Here is a 20,087-nt window from a genome sequence, read left to right as displayed (position 1 = left end):
GCTGCGGCCTCGTAGACCAATCAACGCGTTGATTCCAAACGGCGATTGTTTATCCGTACTTCTGATTGGCTCCCATCTCTCGATAAACGCTTCCGCTAACGGGACTTCCGATTTTCCGACACTTGACATGAACAGCTGATCGGCCAAGCGACAGCTCTTGGAGTAGAAATCAGGTGTTTTGATTTGGTTAGAAAATAATAAGAGGGACTTACGAATTTTCGTATATTGTCATGGATTCTGAACGGCTGCAAATTCAGCCCTCAGAAAACGTCGCTACTTTTTCTACATCGAGAAAGAACAGCATCAAAGCAACGAGCTTTCAAGGTTCCAAGAAAATATTATTCATCTTATTTGTATGTCAGCATTGAATTAACTTATAATGCTTCCCGCTTATGCGTTTAATGTCTTGCAATTTCCTGTACGGCTTTTAAATTTCACTGTTCGATTTTTATCATTTTTGTATAGTTGCTATGCCGATACGCGTGGATGATTTCACATATTGACATCGCGGGATATCTTTGTGCTGCCCGGTTAAAGAGGTTAAGCTTCTTCGTAATCAAAGAATTAGGTGTAACGCTGCATGTGATCAAGACGTATAGTATCCGGACTAGTAGTTGTCCAATTATGGTTGACGTCAAGTTCAACTGATTAGATTGCCTAATGAATAAGACTACGTTACTTAATAAATAGACACAGAATCCCCGATTAGCGTTTCCGACATTTTTATTATACCAGGTAATCTGCTACTGGTGACAGCTCCCGAAGGATACACTTTTTCAAAAATACTAAAAATCGATTTCTTACGCAATCGTATTGTGGTTTTAGGGGTTTCTCAAGATAATTGCAGTCAACCTTCTCCATAAATGGTGACCGTTTGCATTGGAGTCCTTCTGAGTCAGTCGTTGTACTTTTTGGTACAAATTCACTTTATTGATGTTGAATACTCAGAAATTTTTTCATGAAACTGAACTTAGCGGTCACGGTTAGTAGTTGAACGATGATGAGTACAGTTTACTGTGCACGATGTTATAAATTTGCTTGATTTTCATGTGATTTTATAAAATTTTCAATGGTAGAGCTTCATTCTCTTTTGTTTTCACCGATATTAGAGCATGCTGCTAAATCTGGCTGCTAGTTTTAGCGGCATAATTTTATTCATTAATTGCTTTTCTAAAATAATAAGATTTTCTATAAACCGTTTCGTGTTAATATTCGCTTCTAGAAAGTTACAAGTGCCTAAAGCAAGGTACTATTAATCTCTCAAATTGTGCGAAATCATGGATATGCATTCTAATCACAAGTGAATATTCCTTGGCTCCAAACGACTGTAAAGTAGCTGTTTACGCTTTTTATTAATTAGTAATATCAAACTGTTCAAACAGGTGAAAGAATATACTTTTAACTTGATTGGTGTAAATGTCCTTTTCGTTTTTGATGAAAGATCCTGAAACATGAATAATACAAATTTGCAGTTTTCTTGTAAACTCTCAAACTATGTCTCGTTTTCTATCAAGTATTTATTTCTGAGCAGAGATCCCATAAAATATTTACGATTAACATAGATTTATCTGGTGAGGTATTCTGTACGTGAATAATCTTGAATTTGATGGAAAAAAAAAACTACACATCGATACTAAAAATTGAATGAATTTCATAAGGGGTTGAAATTTGTTGGAAATTTTTTTTCTTTGACAACGTATACTTTGCTCCTACTGTCGGTTAAATAGCTGCTAAGGATGGTATTGACATACCTATTTGGCTAGACATTTTACGTTACTGATGAAACAGAGTTTAATGTTTAGTTTATAAAATCAATTTCAGAAACACAAACGATGACTTGTCCTACGCGTACGCAAGGGGATGGAATGGAAAATATAGCAGATGAGAAAGTAGATAAAAAACAGACAAAAGTCCGTTTAGGAGACACATTAATTTACCACCCGACAAATTTGAAACAATCAAACTCTACACCTCCGGTAACGCCCGTTGGCATGATAGTAAACCTTACGCCAAAGAGTGTTGCACAAGTAAAGAAAGAGAAGCATATATTGAGTTCTTTGAAGTCAAAGGAGCCCAAATTCGTTCCATATGAACCTTACAAGGCTGCTGTTAACCCAATTATTCCCTATCAGAAAAAAACCAGAAAGGCATCAAAGAATAATTTGGACATTAATGTCATGGTCTCTCAAATGGCCATGCTAACTGCGAACGAGGCTGAGAAGAGAAATCAGACTTATGGTAAAGCGAAAGAAGATGCTGCAGAAAGTGCTGGTATAGATGCGCTAAGTGCAGAAAGAAAAGCCTACGAAACTGAGATTCAGAAGCTCAAGGAAGAAAATTCTCAGCTGGAGAGTCAGTTGAAATTTCAGGCACAGGTAAAAAGCATGATTATATTACGAACTTATAGAATTGAATTTCTCAACTTTTTAGTCACAGGTAAAATGAATGATTACCTCACAGAATCGAATCTCTTAATCCTTCAGTAAAATGTCAGGAAAGAAATTTTATCTTTTCACCTGCTAGTCAGCATTGATGATAGTGACTATTATCTGATCGCCTTACAGGTGAATGGAGAGTTAAAAAATCTTTTGGTAGCAGCTGTAGGAGAAGATTTGGAAACGAAAGTTCACCTTTTGACAGAGGATAAGCTTCAATTGGCGCGTGCTCTGCTTAACTCTGCTCAAAATCTGAATACCCATCAAGAACAAACTGAGTGGCTGGCTGGTCAATGCGAGGTTTGGAGAAGCAAATTTTTAGCTAGCAGGTAGCGTTGATAATGATACTTAAACTAAACTCCATTCTATACGATCCATATTTGATTCGTGGTTTCGCTGTCTCATATTTCAGTTTGATGGTGGAAGAACTCGCTCGATGGAAGGCTGCACTTTGCCAAAGGACTACCGATCTGCAGGAGACAATAAAACGACTATTAGAAGAACGTAGCAAAGTAAGAGACACCGCTCTCAGAACATACAGGTACATTCTATTTATATTTTTCATGCCTCTGATGATTGGTGCAAAGCTATATAATATAGAGTCTCCATGCCTCATTCGAATTATGAATCACGTAAATATTTCTATACATTTTCATTGTTCACGCTTAGGCGTAATATTCGAACTTTCTAATTCAACGTTCTAGCATGACGCTCTACGAAATAGTATCCGTATAAATTTGAGTTGATTAATTTTTTGTTCATCTCAAAAATATGAGGCACCCATTCTTTAAGAAATCAATGAGACTTGGTTAAAATTAATAGCGAGTTCCAAGTGCTTGGTTTTAATTATTTTGCAATACTTAAAATTCGACTCGTATGTCTGTTTCTGGGCGACTGTTAATAGATTCCAGTAGCATCTCGAAATTCAAGTATCTTTTCCCTATTTTCCATATAGCTCGAAGTTACGTTGAATAATAGGTATAATGCTGAAATATTTTTATTTTGTATTTTCTATCAGAACACTGAGCTTACTTCGTGAAAACTTTGACTCTGTTGGAACAATGTCAAATCAAAGGCATGAGCTGCCTAGTACAAATGTTCTGGATTTGAGCGAAGGTTCATGTCAGCTTGCTGAAATTCTTAAGGTCCAGTTACTTGGTGGCTCAGACAAAATTCATCGTCGTAGAGAAATAAATATCGTCGGTTTAGAGATGAAAACTGTGGCGGAAAAACACGCCGAGCAGGTAGGTTGTAAAATGTTATAACATTTTGCATTTTTTGACAAATTACTTACACTCTCACCTTGTTGAGCTTGATTATTGATAGGTCTTAATAAAAAGGACGTACATTGAAATAAATGATCCTTTCTATTGGTCTCTCTAAAATACTTTTACACAAACCCGCACAGTGAGTAACATTCTGTTATTGTATTGGTCTGAATATGAGTCGACCATCAACTTTACGACTGTATTCCAGGATTTTTTTTAAACACCAATTATAAGGTGAATTTTATGAGACAATTATCTGTCATCACATGTGTATTTGTTGATTAATACTGTATTTTTTGCATACATTGTAACAACAAAACTAGATATTATTGTATGAATATCTCATTTTCAATTTGTTTGTACATTGGATTTATACTATTTGAAATAATTAAAGTTCTAGTTTAAAAGATTCATGACTTTATTGGTCATATATGATGCGATTGGTTGTTAACAAAATTCTTTTAGTCGATAAAACAAATTTCGGAAAAATCTTGAATACAACTCGACCCTACGCATAAGTTGAGTGCGGATTCTGAGAGGAAAATCAGCTAACGGAAACCTTGACTTATATTTAGTTATATTCAGACCAATACGATAAATAGAACTGGTCATTGTGAACGCGGATCAAATTTTCTAGTACAAATTTACAATTGAATATGCACTTTAAGGTAAATACGAAATCTAATTACATTATTTGTAATTATTTTTATGATCATTTTAGTTACTGATGAACCCAAATTTATTATTGTCTGGAAGACAAGATGCAGCATGCAGTGCCGTTATGGGTGCAGCTGTGGCGGTCGGAGGTCAACTTTTTCTACCTTCGCAAACCAGTTGCCCAACCATAGCTTGTTGTCCGCACTGCAGTGGTGAGACAAAGCAAATCTGAAATGAAAGTAAAACTATGAAAAAACATTGTTAACACTGCATTATTAGATGCCAATGCTAGAAACATTGATATACGAAATGAGTGCTTCCACCTTATGTGAGTCATTTTAATATTCTTATAATCTATTCCAATAATAGAGTATTATTCTTATAAAATGTAATGTAAAATTATAAATCCGACGCGAATCACGACATCACTTTTTCTGTTTGGTATTTAAGACTACCGATGTCATTCCGAACGGTTGGTTTAATTTTGAACTTTTTTTTCTACCGGTAAACCATGTCACTCATATGGTTCTATGCATGCATTATTTAGTTTAACACTTTGCGAGATATTGATTATTATACCTTGATGTCGATTGGTTTGGAGGATAACTGTAGTTGATGATGTATCAGCAAATAAGTTTTAGGTCATGCTGCTTAACGTTTAAAACGCTCAAGCGCTATGCTCATTTTAGGTCACTATAAAAATAGAACTCGTCTTCAAATGTGCTGCATCAATTGTAAAAGCTTTACTTTGGTATGTCATAATATGCATAAAAGTATTTTGTAACTGTGCTGAGGTCAATATGTATATTTGAAGCTGAGGATCTCTGATATTTTGCATGCATTGTACATGAAAATTACATATTCATGTCAGGATGTATCTGACACGGTGTGACCATTGGTCAGAGAGAAGTGGGAAGTCAGGGAATTTTGTGGCCTGGAACGGGACAGAATAAAACTCCCCCCATATTTCCATTATATCTAAATAGATCAGAAACGTGTTTCTGCATACCGATTGATTTGGAGATTTATTTATTGGATACTTGAATTGGACATATTCATTTGGATATGAGAAAGTCACAGAGAAATATTACAATTTGGTCAAGGAGAGTTAGTGAAGAGTAGGAGATCCGCGAAATCCTAATAAAAGAAATGGTAAATGGAAATTTCTAAGAAAGCCCAACCATCAATAATTTCAAAAAAATTAGACTTTTGTACCATTTTGCAATGCCAGCAATTTATTGTTTGTTTAATTTTAACGCATCACAGGTGATTTTGTTTGAAAACAAATTTTTCACAAATCTCCTGAGATCAATATTTTCCTAACTTACCTCAATTTATCACGCAATTGTTTCATGTGAAATATTACAGCTTATCATCAATAAACTTATTGTGTTATGGAAAACAATATATTAACTTTATTCAGAATTCATTTTGAGCCATCTGTAGAGCATCCATGCACAAGTTAACTCTGCCATAATCCACTGAAACTGGACTAAGAATATGACTTAGCTACAAAAAAAAAAAACAATTATAATAATCAGAATAACTGTAGTAATGATGTAAATAAGGTATATATGTATGTAACGTATCTGCAAAGCGATATCTCGTTTTTGAAATATGTATGTTTCCTTGCTACTTGAGTAGTTCCACGTTTGATACGTCCGCCCAAATCATATAACTGCACAAAAATATTTTAATCTCAAGACGGCTTGCGACAAGGCTAAATGTGTTAACACGGACTGATTCAATTAAAACAAGTCAATTCATTAATTATTATGCAAAGCATTGAACCTCATACAATTGCGACACTGACAAAATATAACGAAGCCTATGTTTAATATCTTCATTCATACGTACACTTAATGTGAAATGATATATATTGAAATGCTCCATCCTCCTCAGAATTAACGACTAGATTGAAATTTCTCTATTCCTAATCTTACAACTGACAACCAGCAAAGTTTGCATATTGCATTACTTCATGTGTACACCAATTTGATAATGTACTCTCAAATTTAGTCGCTCCATATTTCACTTCATATTTTGCCATAAAAAAAAATATACTTTCAGGATATGATCGATAAATGGTTTAACGAAAACATGTTGAAATAAAGATGTCACACAGCTATGGTTTGAAAGATAGAACGGAAATTACTGCAGTTGAAATTGATGAGTTTAAATTTCATCTTAACATGTATAAAAAAGACTTGAAAATGATGCATTTGAACTAATTAGGCTTCGATCATCAGAGAGATTATATTTATCTAGCATTTCCTTACTGTAAATGGAATCACTAAAAATCGTCCTAAGATTTTGAACAACAATAAGCTATTCTTTTTTCGATTGACATGTTTGTCATAGGTCATTTGTGAGTAATAATTCTATGTATGTACTAGTTTTTTATATTAAGTGTTGTGATCAAGAGTATTTGCATTATTCGCGATCTGTTGAGAGTTCTCATAAAATTGAAATGAATTATTAATTATTACAATCAGCCAAGTTATATGCCTTCAGCGGCAATGGAAAGACAGAATTAGGAGATTTCCATGACTGATATTGAAAATAGTGTTATTTCAGTCTAAATTTGTGGTTTTCAAGTTCTTTACGCATCGAATAGAGACTGTTTTCATTAAATTAAACTTCATTTATTTTTGTTATAATGTTCGAAACCTCGTTTGATTCACAATGTTTCTGCTTGGGCGATTTTTTGGTTCGTCTATAAGATTCCATAACATTCTTCAAACAGAGTGAGAAATTCAACTGAATACTGAACATGAAGATAGATAATCTGCACTGAATGAAACTACTTGTTTTATATTTCAATTCAATTATGAATTCAGGTGTGAATCTTAGTAGATACAAAAAATTCCAGCAACACGTAGTGCAAAATGATAATAATACATTACCATTTTTGTATAAATTCAAGTACAGAATAACGTTAATTATAGTCTTTTAGAGGCTAAATTATGGATAAATGATTCTTACAGATTTGCAGGTTTTTTATATTTCTAGTGTTATACATTGGGGTTTATTCAATTTCTAAAAATAGAACAACAGAGAATAGACATTTACCATTGTCACTTTCAATTTCGCCACTTTCATAGTTTTACTCACAAGTTTACATAACCAGTTAAAATTCATGTTAAGGAATGCAATTATTAAAAAAGATTGTCATATTTAGGTATTTATTTCTCAATTCCAAAGTGGTGCAAATACTCGTCGCGATCATAATTTACCACACGTCAGGTGAGAAACTTACGAGCTGTTTATATCCAATTCTACATAAATCTATACATTATATTGTGTTTGTACACATGTATCATATTATATTATTTAAAAACACTATTTATACATCGATATTAACAATGAGTGAAATGATATGTTATAATTATAATGGTGCTGTTATGCGTAAATAAATAATTTATTCAATTTTTTAGATTGCACTCGTACCGAAAATACTTTAATTTTTCGAATAAAGTCTACAATTCTATTATTCATGATTGTTTATAGTTAATAATTCTTACATCCATATTGAATGTTTTATTTTATATGTTATGTAAGAATTTTAATATACAAGTTATATAATAAATATATGGGATATTCTAGGTTAAATAAAGTAGCCACTTTGCAAAAAGTCGCTAGGACTCTTTTTATATAAAAAAATTTTTACTCTGGAGTAAGGAGTAAATAAGATTTTCTAAAAGTGAAATTTGGACAATTTAGTATCGAGAGTTCCATTTAAAAAAATTATAGGTTTATTATCTGATAATTTATTTATAAACTTTAGATATGAACAGCGAATTTGGTATTTAAAAAGATTTTTTCACCGAAGCCCAACATTATTACTTTGAGGGGCCCGAGATAGTATTTTCAGCACAGAATCACCGAGCAACTTGAGGATTTCTTTTTTCGAGAGCAACTGTACAAATTTGAATTTTTTATCAACCCAAATGCTCAGAGTAACGTGCACGATTGGAGAAAAATTATTGTGTCAGTAATATCGTGTCAGTACCCCATTGAAGGCACATGTTGCAAAATTTGATAAATTGAAAATGTAGACTAGCATTTGTGGCGAATAAAAGAAAACTCCATACTTAGAGTCATGTGGAATGATACGGAGAAGAAATGTACTAGCATTTTTGTTGTCACTACAAATCTTGCTACAAAATCTGAACGATTTTCTGAAATACTTACTTAGCTATAAATGTACACCTTATTACAGTTTGGTATTTACTCTCAGAAGCTAAACAACGAATATTATTTTATATTGAATACCTAAAAGCTTGTTTCAAAGACGCTGTTCATAGCTGCCGTTACAAGGACTTCTGAACTTGCAAGGCTGTGTTGCGATGTTGATGATTTGCGATTTGCACTTTCATTTATCTGGAAGAGTTTTAAACACTCGTTAAATTAATATTTTCACATAGTTTTTATCTTTGATTTTTCCAAAATATGTATCAGAATTATTATGTTTTTCAGTTAGAGAAATACATGCATAAACTTTACCTTTCCATTACTCAGAACAAGTGTTCTTTGACAATAGCGGACTCTTTGAGTAGAGAGCACAATGACGGTATGGTCGGGAAAAATGTCCCTCAAAATTATTTCAATTTTTTTTTCTACATCTGGACCCAAGTCTGTCACTGATTCCTCAATAATCATTATCTGTAATTATGACGATATTGGTAAATTGACTGTTTCATTAATTAATCTCTTCTCCTCTTTTCCTCTCTACGTACATAAAACTCAACGTCTTTCTATCTGTCTGTCCCAATGTTACTTTACAACTCCAGAACTACTGAACCGATTCTGATTCTTTTTTTTTTCTATTGATTGCTAAATGCGTCTGGCCAGATTTCAGGCTATATTTTGTTATAAATAGATCAATAGTTTTGGAGGTATAGCGACATTTGTAAGCTAAGTGGAAACTCGCTGCTAGTCATAAATATCTTTATGTTCAAGACCTACTTTAATAGTTTTTCGAAGAATCACTCGGGCAAAGAATATCAGTTTACGTTCGCCGGCTGTAAAGCAATTAGTGGCATCGCTTTCCAACTTCTCTTCAAGTTTTGAAACCTTTTCCCAAAGAAAAACTCTCTGCAGGGCAACCATTAATTCTTTTTCGGACACCTTACCCATTGGATCCAGATTGTATCTAGATAATAAAGATTTATTTGATCGTTTTAGCAGCATAGGTAATGATGTAACAACTTCGTTGTTAAGAGGCCTCAGTATTTTCATATGGTTGTTTGGTGTACACTTATTATGAATTATATGAATTGCGAATGCAATTGTTTCTTGTAATGGAGTTTACAAAATACTACAAATTAACTGAAGATGTTAAGATATAAAAGGGTTTGAACGATTAATAAAGCATTTCAGTGCTGCAATATGGTCAAGTTTGATAAAAATTGATAGCTTCAAGCCGAAACAGTGACTTGATGACGAGTTAAGCTTATATTGTACTTCATATTATTAGGCGTAACTTACTTTATACTGCCATTGAAAAGCAAAGGATCACCTGGTATAAAAGTAATACACTGCCTTAGCTTGTCCATTGGAACGTCGCTGATGTTCGTATTTCCTATACAAATCTTTCCCGAATGAACTTCTATAAATTTATACAACGCAGATACTATAGATATCTTGCCATTTGTTTGAGAACCGATTAGTGCTACAAAAAAAGATGGTCAAATAAAATATCTTACACCCTTAAAATTTTTCTAGAAGCATACAAGCTTCCATAAGAAAATGAAGCCAATTCTAACTGATATACAAACCAATTTTTTCACCAGAAGCAACTTCAAAATTTAATGTGTCTAGATCTGGATCTGTATTTACGCTCATAGACAATGTAACATTTTCAAATTTAATACTGGCATCGATTGGCCAATTTGTAGGCATACTGACATTTCCAGGTATTTCTTTCAGAATGTTCTATAAAAATCAGCATGATTCAGTCAAGGATTTTAATTAAAGTAATGATAACTGGTTAAATGTTATATCTCATACAAGTGAAATTGAAATGTAAAATAATATTCACCTCAACATAAAAATCTAGTCCTGTGATTGCCATAAAACTAGTATATGCACTTGCACTTGCTCCTGTTATACTGACTGTGCTAGCGACTAATTGCAACGTACAAATTGTAGCCAAGACCATTAACTCAAATCGATGACGGATACTGGACAGTATGACGCAAATTAATATTACTGCTCCTAATGTCAATGCTGTGAAATCAAATGCCTAATTATTACTTAATTGAAACTACAGATTCAAAATGCATTGATTCTTAAGAAACTGAAGCACTGCTCATACTAAAGGCGTTCAATAACTAATAAGTAAGTCTCACCTCCTAATAATTTGATTCTATATTCCATCCATAATTTAATCGCATGTAACATAAAATTGTAGGTTGAATTATGATCGCAGTATCTGTAAAACCTGCAACACAAAATACGTAAATTGATAAGTTTATACACCAATAAATGCTAAATAATGAGTAAGCCACAACAAATTACGTATGAATTTGATTCGTCAAAATAGTTGCAAAAGTTTTCTTTTCATTACTATACACCTACATGATCCGGAGATGAGTTACGAATTTATCTGGGTGAATATAGAATCTTATAAGAAATTTTGAATAAAAGTTGACAAATGAAACCACTCACTTCTTTTTAAAATCTTTTTCCTTATGGTAGGCTTGAATAGTTGTGCGCCCGTCAATGGTATTGAAAGCATGATTATACATTGGTATAGCAGAGTTGACTTTTACTTCATATAATCCTGTTATAGCTCCGCTATAATTGAGAATAAACATAGATTAATATATGCGCAGTTCATTATTTGATACATCAAGCATAAGGAAGCTGGTATTTGATTCTTCCTGAATCTGAATATGGAGTTGTCGAGACTGTAATATCAACTTGTAATACTTTTAAATGGAAAACGATCAACACAAACTGGAAGTTGGAGATGCTTATAAGTATCCGTTGTGCTTTTATATTATTATAAAACATTGTTTGATCAATAATCATACTTTGGATTAACTCACCGAACATATAGGCTGTACGAAATTGCTGCAATAACAAATAGCGTGATCGGTATGAGTAGCCACGGTGAGACGAGTCCAAGTATAGCCGAGCTAAACATACTAATCCCGGCATGCATCAGTATGGTTATTATCGACCTTGGCAGTACAGAGTCAACTGAAATCATTGATTATAATATTAATTTCAAGTTGCAATCTAAATATTCAAATGTAACTTTCATAACCAGTTTTACGTGTACAACGAAAAAACTCTTTGGTACATCAGATTTTCTATTACATTTTTGTAATTGCTTAATATACAGGTATACCTTCATACAAGTTCAGACTGCATGTATTGAGAAGAACAGAAATTGGTGTCATTGTAAAAAGAGACATTTGTGCTGTATAGAGTCCATTAATCCATTGGCAGTGTAGCTTTTTTGCAGCTTTGAAGACAGCCTATGGATAATAGATACAGTGCGCTTATTTCGTGAAATTCACTTTATTTCATAATTCTAGCTAAACGAATTTACTCACGTTATTATATAGTAGCATTAAAATTAAACTGAATAATATCATGGAGCCAACCATTGATGCAAATACAATCATAATGTGTACGTTGTCATCAATCGTCCTCTGCAACGAAATAAAAAGATGATGAAGTCATGAATCTAAAAACTTGCAATAAATATAATTACTGGGCTTATTGCTTAACTTTACAGCTACGCATGATGGCAAAAATAACTGCAGCGTTGTTGGGATTAGTCAATCGGTACAAAACTGCAACCATGCAGTAAAAGTGATTGAATATGCTCACGGAAATTATACTCACTTCCGCTATATATGCAAATGCTAATGGTCCTACGGCTATAATGAAGGCACAAAACATGGAAATGGTACATATGACGATTGCTTTAAACCATCCGCCAGAGTTTTTTACGTATAGTCCATATTCCACAACTGGTTTTTTCGCATCTGTACTGAATTTCACTGGGAATTCGGAATTCAGTTCATGTTTCAGTGGAGCTGAGTCTTCCTGCGGTAAAACAATAAACATGAACATATAATTTTAAAGCTAAGATAACGCAGTAATAGTGCCGAGTTTTACAAACCTGGGTTAAAATGAAAGTTTGGGTTAATATATAACGCTTAGAATACAAAATAAAGAGCAGGATATGGTATTTTTGGTAAGACATTATCAATATGTAGAACATTTATAAACGACGTTCCTAGAATTCGATCACAATATTACTGTTTTATCCCTTCATGAAGAATAACGTTTCTCTAATTTATGTACTTTTGAATGAATTTTCCCTACTACTACTTGCAGGAAATTCGTAATATTTAATAATTTCGTAATATGTTTGATGAAGACAAAAAAATACCCCCGAATCTCCGTCGAAATTTAATCAAAAATATATTTTACTTTACAAAATGAACAGTTATACTCACTTCATCCAGCATACTATCCAAAGATGCATTTGTACTTGAACTACTCAAAACTCCTCTCGGCGTTGCTATCATTAATAATTGAGCAGATGATGGACTTATTGGTTCTCCATCTCTGTGAAAATAAAATAATTCATAGTGTAAGAAAGACAGTGATGGTGATCATATACGGTGGTATGTGGTTTATCGTAAAGTCAAATATTAGTATTAAGTTGAAGAGGATGTACTCAATTCCATAGTTATACGACTCGTGAATATGCCCGTTCCCTCCTCCAAAAGCTCATCGAGCTTGCGCGGCGGGTGGAAAACTATCGCCGGAACACTACTATGTTTCCTTGTGTACTCTTAACATTTGATTATGCTATGCAATGGCAATCATAAGTAATGTACAACTTATTTATATGGTAGTTATAAGATATTGTATACAAATCACCCAATAGAAGCCAACTTTATTTACCTGTAGTACCTTCGTTGATACTTTTTCATGTATGAACGAATAAGTCGAATATATTCGCTATCCCATCGAATGAGCTCTTCGTGCGATCCTTGCTCAACAATTCGTCCTTCTCGCATAACGTAAATAGTGTCGCACCTGTTCAAAAACTAACAATAACAATTAAAATTCAATACCAGAATTTTATCGTCGGTATCATTAATTAATGTCATCTATCCTCAGTAATAGCTGCATACTTGTATTTTTTCAGAGACCATAATGACAGTCTTTCTTCCCATAGCTTCTAGGAAGCACTTTTCAAATATTTGATTACTTTCATTCACATCGCTTACGTCAGCGAGCGGATTATCCAGTAGATTTATATCTCTACGAGCATACACTGCTCTGGCTAAAGTGATTCTCTGTTTTTGAGCAGGACTTAAATTCACTTCTGTAAGATCAGTGTCATCTGATGCAGGTAGTAAAGTAATATCTGCATTTAACTGACAAGACTGGAGTGCCTTGTAATATCTGAAAGTCATATCAAGTTACTGTACTTAATGTTTAATGTGACGACACAATTTCTAGGAAACGGTATGATAATTATCTATAAAAATTTCGAAATGTACAGAAGCATACAGTTCTTTTAAACTGTATTGTTTTCTTCACGACAAAACTACAACCACTGAAATATCTGAAATTTTATCAAAAGTGTAATACACTACAACTTCACAATAATGATCAATTCTTCATTTTTTTTATCATTATAATTGGAGGTGAAAAATATTTTAATCATTGTTACATATTTGAAACTTTTTCATTTCTGATGAAAAAATTAAGTTTCTGAGCGTAATAATGTGTTATGCTGATGTATCCGTTTGAGTGTATTTTGTAGGAACGAGTGACTTTTAGTGTTGTAATAACTTTTAGTATATTTTGAGTTCTCAAGTAACATACCTATTTGAGTCAAATGTCTCTCCAAAAATGATATTCTCCTTTAGTGTTCCTTCGAGTAACCAAGGTGTTTCAGAAACATAGCTACACGTACCATCCCTGGTTACATGCCCACTAATGTGGTGTAAATGCCCCATCAGAGCAAGGAGAAGCGAGCTTTTCCCAGAACCAGGTTGACCGCAAATTCCTATTAATTTTCCCTTTGAAATTAAACGGAACATAAACGGTTACTTGATGAAAAGTAAAGGCAAAAATATCTAACGTTAATTGATTCATCAATCGAGTTGATTCTTCATGCTATTAAATGAAAATTCATGTAATAATTTGTACCTACTTTTGGTGCATAAAAATTAATATCGGTTAATGTGTGTGTAACTGATAATGCATTGAAACGAATTGGAGGTCCGTCTTGATTTTCTAAGTAAAACCTGTAAAATGTTTGGAATATTTTCACAACTGTACGAAAGAAAAATAACTGACGTATCTAACTTGTGTACAAGAAGTCGAACAAGGCACATTGTACAGAGTATAAAAAAGACCATCTTACTGGGAAGTTCGTTTGCCTGGGCTATCGACGACCTGTTTATCCTGTACCCACTTGAAATTTCCTCGATTTACTGTTATTGCTAAATTTTTGTCTATTGGTTTGTCCGGGTATCTGTCTGCTTCCTTCAGCATTAAAACTGCCTGAGAAAAAATCAGCAAGTACTACATATGTTCGCATTTGTACTACACGTGTCTACTAGGATGGTTCCTCACCTTCAACTTATTTAGGGACGTACTTCCTCTTGATATACTGCTCATTGCTAACCAGCTGCTTCGTACGCACTGTTTTAGGTTGATTAGCAAGATCACTAACATGACCATGTACTGAAATCGGAAAATATCTATTTTGCAGCGTTATGATTAATACTGATTTGAGTATAAAATCGATTTGCTTAGTATGTTCTTAAACTGTAAATTTGAATTTATGTGGTTATTCCATCTCTTATTATTTGTTTAACTAACTGTTACATGTATAATTTATTTTCAGCGTGTTAATAAGGAAATGACATCTTACGTCTGCCGATTCGACGTACTTCATGGTCAGTAGTCTGGCTATAGTAGCTGTACAAACAGTTATTACAGGGATAAAGTGCACCATAGATAAACTCCAGCCCTCACTTAAGCCCCCAAGTCGCATTTCGACCAATTCCTTTTTCCGTACGTCTGAATCAAATTAATCACATTCACCAGACAGGATATCGAGAGATAAGAATATGAATATTATCAGCCTTAAATTTAAACACATCAAATTTCAAGAGGCCAATATTATCGCATATTATTCAAACATACCTTCTATTTTATTTCTAAAACAGTTGTCCCACAGGGTCATTTTAGAGAGGTGTATATTACTTACAAATTCCTCAACTAAAGACATTCTAGTCAATGAATAATCCGATGTCTTAGTTGCAAAAACAGATGTTAAATATGCTGTAAGTATCTGTAAAGAGAAAATATTCGTTCAAATACTTGTGCGTCATTTAGCTACCGGTACACGAAAGTGATCGATTATCACGCAATGTATACCGTACTACTTCGTAGGGAAAAACATTTTTTTGAAGTACAACATTGGTCTATGATTATAAGTTGAAATTACCAAGCACAGGTAAAAGAGTATTAATACAACAATACTGATTAGAGCCCAATTCCCCATGAGGTGCCAGACAAATAGTGAGATCAGTATTAATATAATTGGTCCTGTGAAAATCAGTGGGCCATTCGTGATGAGTTCGTACAAAGTATCGCTGTCCGGGACAAAGTAAGTTATCGTCTGGAATGAAATTTTTAATTATTGTGTAGCGATGATAGCAAAATGATTTTAAGATTTCAAAGTAACATCTAACATAAAAAGTTTTTTTTTTTACAGAAAATTTATGTTCTTATTCCATAAATTAAATTTACCTGGTATGCTGAAGCTCGATATCTCACAGAAGAGTGAATCAACTTTTTATAGACCAATGCTAAACAGGCTGACCTTAAACGTGATGCTGTTCTACATAAACATAACTAGTCGTAAGTATCGAGATATTATTGGAGAATTGATGGAGCATTTATTACGTGTTGTTTTAAATTTTGATAATCTATTTACAATATGACGAAGTATAAACTAATAACTGACTATATCTGAATTTCATCCACGCTGGCTCCTAGAGCATATCAGTGGACACATATTCTGATGAGTTCAAAATACTTTGACTTAGAATCTTGATGTAATAGAATAGCAGTAAAAATTACTGTCTATCAATACATATTCACTTCTTTAAATAAATTCCAGTAATATGAACTTTTTCAGCGTAGTGTTGATAAAATGGTGTTAAAGGCAAATCTTGTAGGTATATCGTTTTACTCCTAACAAGGAACTCACCTGAGATTGAGGGTTGAACTCCACGCAATTAAGAAGTAAGAAATTATTTCAGCAAGAATCAGTACTATGATGTTGCAAAAAATAATTGCTTCGTCTATCATAATCAAGTGTTTAACAGAGTCTGGCAATTTGTTGATAATTCCTCGGCCAACCGATGGTTTTGTTGCTGATTCACTCAGCATGTCATTTAGCGCTTTACCATGGTTTTTAAACGAACTGTTCACAATTGATGAAGAATTATGATTTGGAATAGTAGCTGTACCGTTTATGGTGTTATTGTATATTGCATTTCTATCTTCTATAGCTGAAATAATTCCTTGGAGAAGAAAAATCTGAAACATACAGATGTAACAATGATTGACAAATCTATATAGCTAATATAAAATGACTTACCGGACCTATAAGAGAAATTAGTGTGCCCAGCATATAAATGAAAGATGCCATCAAAACTCGCGTTCTTACGAATTTCCATGCTATCCGAGGTACCGATGCACCCGCCTGTCCACGCTCCACCACATGTGCATGCCATAATCCATCTAATCTGTGTTAAAGATGAATCAGCTGGTTAGTCGAAAATGCATGACTAACATCAAACAGTAATTCTTAATGGATCGAGTAAGTTCATTACTGATACACGTTTGTGCGTTGCGCAATTTTATCTCATAAAATAATTAAGTGCTGCATCCTTGACAGCGACGTCGGATTACACCTATTAATTTACCTGAAAATGATCAGTGTAAATAAATTGTACTCACCTGGGGCCATTTATTTGGCATGAATCTTGGGCTGCAGCTGTAGGCAACGCTTTATTTCTCATCCCATTTTTGCAACCGGCGGATAAGTATTCGTTCAACCAACTAAATGACACGCTCGAAAACAGGCCGATTTTATCTACAGGTAATTCTGATCCAGGTGTTCTACATGCAGAATAATATATGTTGTAGTTTATATTAGTGTTACATTCAGATGAGAAGTTTTTAGACCATCCAGTATTTAACAATCTAGTTTTACGTTATGTTCAATTGAATGCGTGGCTAACGTATTGCGATTCGTGACTGTAACATTAATGTAACGATAATTCTTTCTGTCATCTATGGTGATTATGAAAAGTACTTATTTGAAATTTTTAAAACACATCCTAATTAATATTTTTATGCATACATTTAATAAATTTGTGAAATTATTCCATAAGGTAGATTATTGTTATTTCATGTATTGTCGACAACACACCTTTTGAACCTAATAGGGACCAGATTAGTAAGTGCCGTTGCATATCGAGACAATCGATTGTGTGGAACGTATGTGGAGTTGTGTTTTGCGAGATAATCATTTCTCGGAAGTGGTCTCGGAAGACTGGCAGTGTCCAGGCTGTGAACATTAGGTTTTAATTAAATATACAACACATTAAAGTGTAAGTAAAAATAGAATTCTCATGAGAATGATGAAGCAAGTATCGCAATTCTGCGTTAGTCATAAATTCTGCGAAATGACACTGCACTGTCATCAGAAATACCGAAGTTTTAATTAAAAGTTGCAACTTTTAAAAACGTGCATATCAGATAAGACTCAAGTAATTGTTTTTCTGTAACTTTAGCTCAGGCTGAAAATAAAATTTTATCGTATAGCGATAGTTATGAATATAGCTCAAAGTTTATTTTCACGGCACATCAATTGGCCTCACCTGGTTGTAATACTTTCTGTTCCATCGAGGCGATTGTAGCTGTGATCTGGGGACGATGACATCGTTGGAAATTTATTCATCACATTAATGCGACACTTCTTTGTTTACAGCAGTTATGCATAGTCCGAATCATCTCTTCATTATTGTTATGCACAAGTATTATCATGTATGCGACGTCTTATGTTGTCTGCATTGGATTCACAGTTGACGGTAACTCATCTAAATATAATATGTATACGGCTATTTTTTTATTTGTCTATGAATATATGTATGTTAATTATTACCATACTTGAGATGTACACAAGAGAAAATCATTCTTTGTCCTAGCTCTGTCAACATAGTTCACCGGGTACATAGGTATATAGTACATATTTCTTGAAAAATTATACGAATGCAGCTAAGACTGAGGCATGTATTTCAAGTTGATAAGACAAACTGTTTGATTTATAAGGAATGCTGGGTAGATTATATATATTTGCTGCTGATGATTCATTATAAACGAGCTGAGTTCGTAGAACCATTTAAAGTTATTAGAAACGAGGCACATGAATATGTACATTGAACAATTAAATGTAAAGTAACTTCAGTTTCAGTAAAGCAAACTGAACCTTCCAACTACTACCTGCATGTACCTACAGTATATTGAAACATTGAGCAATTGTAATTCTCTCACTTCCTATTCTTATGTGTGTACTTGACGTCTTGGAAATTCTTGCATTTTACATATTTGTAATACAGTAAGAGTTTACGAAATAATATCAACTCAACAGAACTTTGTGTGTAATTCATTCGTAATGCATTGGTAAATCAGTGACAATTGAGATACGGAAGAAAAAAAAGGTGATTCATGTATTGGTTCGATATTCGTTTCACACTGTTATCATAATACACAGTATTATTGAAAAATGTAAGTGTCAAACACAATATTCAATTAACGGTAATATGTATTCAACTTTGGTATGTTGTTTATATCTTGAAAAATTTGCATGTCACGCGCAATGTCCGAAGAAACTAATTTGTTATTATAAAGAATCAAATTTTCTATTTGATTTTTAGTGAATTTTAATGTTGACATAAGTGCAGATAGTCGTACAAAAATTTTATGTGAGATGAAGAACAAGAACATGCAAGTTTACGGTTTTATTTAAACACATGATGCGTACAGAAAAATGTAGACTTACAGTTTTATTTGAACACAATAATCCATACGCTGTAATCACTATACAAATCCTGTTTTTCTTTCTTGTTGTAAAAGTATACGTTAAGTTGTCTGGACACTAAAAACGTTTTCCATAAAAGAACATGAGCACGAATTCCTTGGCAGAGTACAGTAATATGACTATAAATTGGTTACCAGTCTTCGCAACTGATACCTTATCAGCCACTCCTGACAGATACCGTTTGGATATTGCTCTGCTATCAGATAAAAAGATACTAGCTATGCTTTTTCGGAAAGTTTTAATATCGATTTTAAATGGTGTAACTTGAAAGTGAATATTCTGCGTACGTGTGTGTACCGTAGACTCATTTTATCAGACCAACGTATTGCGGGAACGTATACTCAAGTTGTTATATGGCCGCCAAGCAATAACGCATTTATGTAGGTACTACAATTTTTTTCTGTTATCTTTTTTTCTTATTGGTGGCTTATCTCTAAGCGTGACCTACCCTCCATTATACTTATCTCATACACCAGGTCAAGTAAAACGGAAAATAAGACAGGTCGGTTTTCGAGATTACACATATAATATATATTTTTTTTCAAACAATTT

The 20,087-nt window shown here is 33.4% G+C and overlaps 2 protein-coding genes across 8 annotated transcripts; one reads left to right on the top strand and one right to left on the bottom strand.

Moving 5' to 3' along the window:
- Positions 1-112: 112 nt before the first annotated feature.
- LOC107222971 (golgin-45) lies at positions 113-8,093 on the top strand. Of its 4 annotated transcripts, none has more exons than XM_046738954.1 (7): positions 188-324; positions 466-539; positions 1,822-2,375; positions 2,565-2,764; positions 2,848-2,976; positions 3,454-3,679; positions 4,425-8,093. In XM_046738954.1, the coding sequence occupies exons 3-7, from the start codon at positions 1,833-1,835 to the stop codon at positions 4,590-4,592; spliced, it is 1,266 nt and encodes a 421-aa protein (XP_046594910.1). In that variant the 5' UTR covers positions 188-324; positions 466-539; positions 1,822-1,832; the 3' UTR covers positions 4,593-8,093. The 4 variants fall into 4 exon arrangements, with proteins under 4 accessions (XP_015518012.2, XP_046594910.1, XP_046594909.1 ...); XM_046738953.1 differs by lacking the exon at positions 466-539 and adding an exon at positions 826-982 and having other exon boundaries at positions 196-324; XM_046738952.1 differs by lacking the exons at positions 188-324; positions 466-539 and adding exons at positions 563-735; positions 826-982.
- On the bottom strand, positions 7,532-19,972 carry LOC107222978 (ATP-binding cassette sub-family C member 12). 4 transcript variants are annotated; one of them, XM_046738949.1, is made up of 29 exons: positions 19,497-19,972; positions 18,316-18,534; positions 17,865-18,002; positions 17,390-17,551; positions 17,028-17,175; positions 16,635-16,966; positions 16,172-16,262; positions 15,867-16,040; positions 15,563-15,710; positions 15,288-15,436; positions 14,987-15,097; positions 14,775-14,914; positions 14,558-14,655; positions 14,231-14,414; positions 13,531-13,804; positions 13,298-13,443; positions 12,844-12,955; positions 12,224-12,427; positions 11,929-12,027; positions 11,721-11,850; positions 11,416-11,569; positions 11,033-11,161; positions 10,714-10,805; positions 10,404-10,591; positions 10,141-10,297; positions 9,851-10,034; positions 9,329-9,515; positions 8,867-9,025; positions 7,532-8,743 (listed from the first exon to the last, which is right to left on the bottom strand). In XM_046738949.1, the coding sequence occupies exons 2-29, from the start codon at positions 18,393-18,395 to the stop codon at positions 8,636-8,638; spliced, it is 4,278 nt and encodes a 1,425-aa protein (XP_046594905.1). In that variant the 5' UTR covers positions 18,396-18,534; positions 19,497-19,972; the 3' UTR covers positions 7,532-8,635. The 4 variants fall into 4 exon arrangements, with proteins under 4 accessions (XP_046594905.1, XP_015518020.2, XP_046594907.1 ...); XM_015662534.2 differs by having other exon boundaries at positions 14,231-14,427; positions 14,562-14,655; XM_046738950.1 differs by lacking the exons at positions 7,532-8,743; positions 8,867-9,025 and having other exon boundaries at positions 9,339-9,515; positions 9,882-10,034; positions 14,231-14,427; positions 14,562-14,655.
- Positions 19,973-20,087: the final 115 nt, after the last annotated feature.

This window comes from Neodiprion lecontei, chromosome 4 (assembly GCF_021901455.1).
Source record: "Neodiprion lecontei isolate iyNeoLeco1 chromosome 4, iyNeoLeco1.1, whole genome shotgun sequence".
In the NCBI taxonomy this organism is placed as follows: domain Eukaryota; kingdom Metazoa; phylum Arthropoda; class Insecta; order Hymenoptera; family Diprionidae; genus Neodiprion; species Neodiprion lecontei.
This window is presented reverse-complemented; position numbering and strand designations above follow the sequence as displayed.

Excerpts from the sequence above, each read along its gene's own strand:
- LOC107222971 (XM_015662526.2), top strand. The coding sequence starts at position 231 with ATGGATTCTGAACGGCTGCAAATTCAGCCCTCAGAAAACGTCGCTACT. Across the intron at positions 325-1,821 it reads CAAAGCAACGAGCTTTCAAG|AAACACAAACGATGACTTGT; the intron begins GTTCCAAGAAAA and ends AATCAATTTCAG. Across the intron at positions 2,376-2,564 it reads AGTTGAAATTTCAGGCACAG|GTGAATGGAGAGTTAAAAAA; the intron begins GTAAAAAGCATG and ends ATCGCCTTACAG.
- LOC107222978 (XM_015662534.2), bottom strand. The coding sequence starts at position 18,395 with ATGAATAAATTTCCAACGATGTCATCGTCCCCAGATCACAGCTACAAT. Across the intron at positions 16,967-17,027 it reads TAATTTCTCTTATAGGTCCG|ATTTTTCTTCTCCAAGGAAT; the intron begins GTAAGTCATTTT and ends TGTATGTTTCAG. Across the intron at positions 9,026-9,328 it reads TTCTTCGAAAAACTATTAAA|ATAATGATTATTGAGGAATC; the intron begins GTAGGTCTTGAA and ends TCATAATTACAG.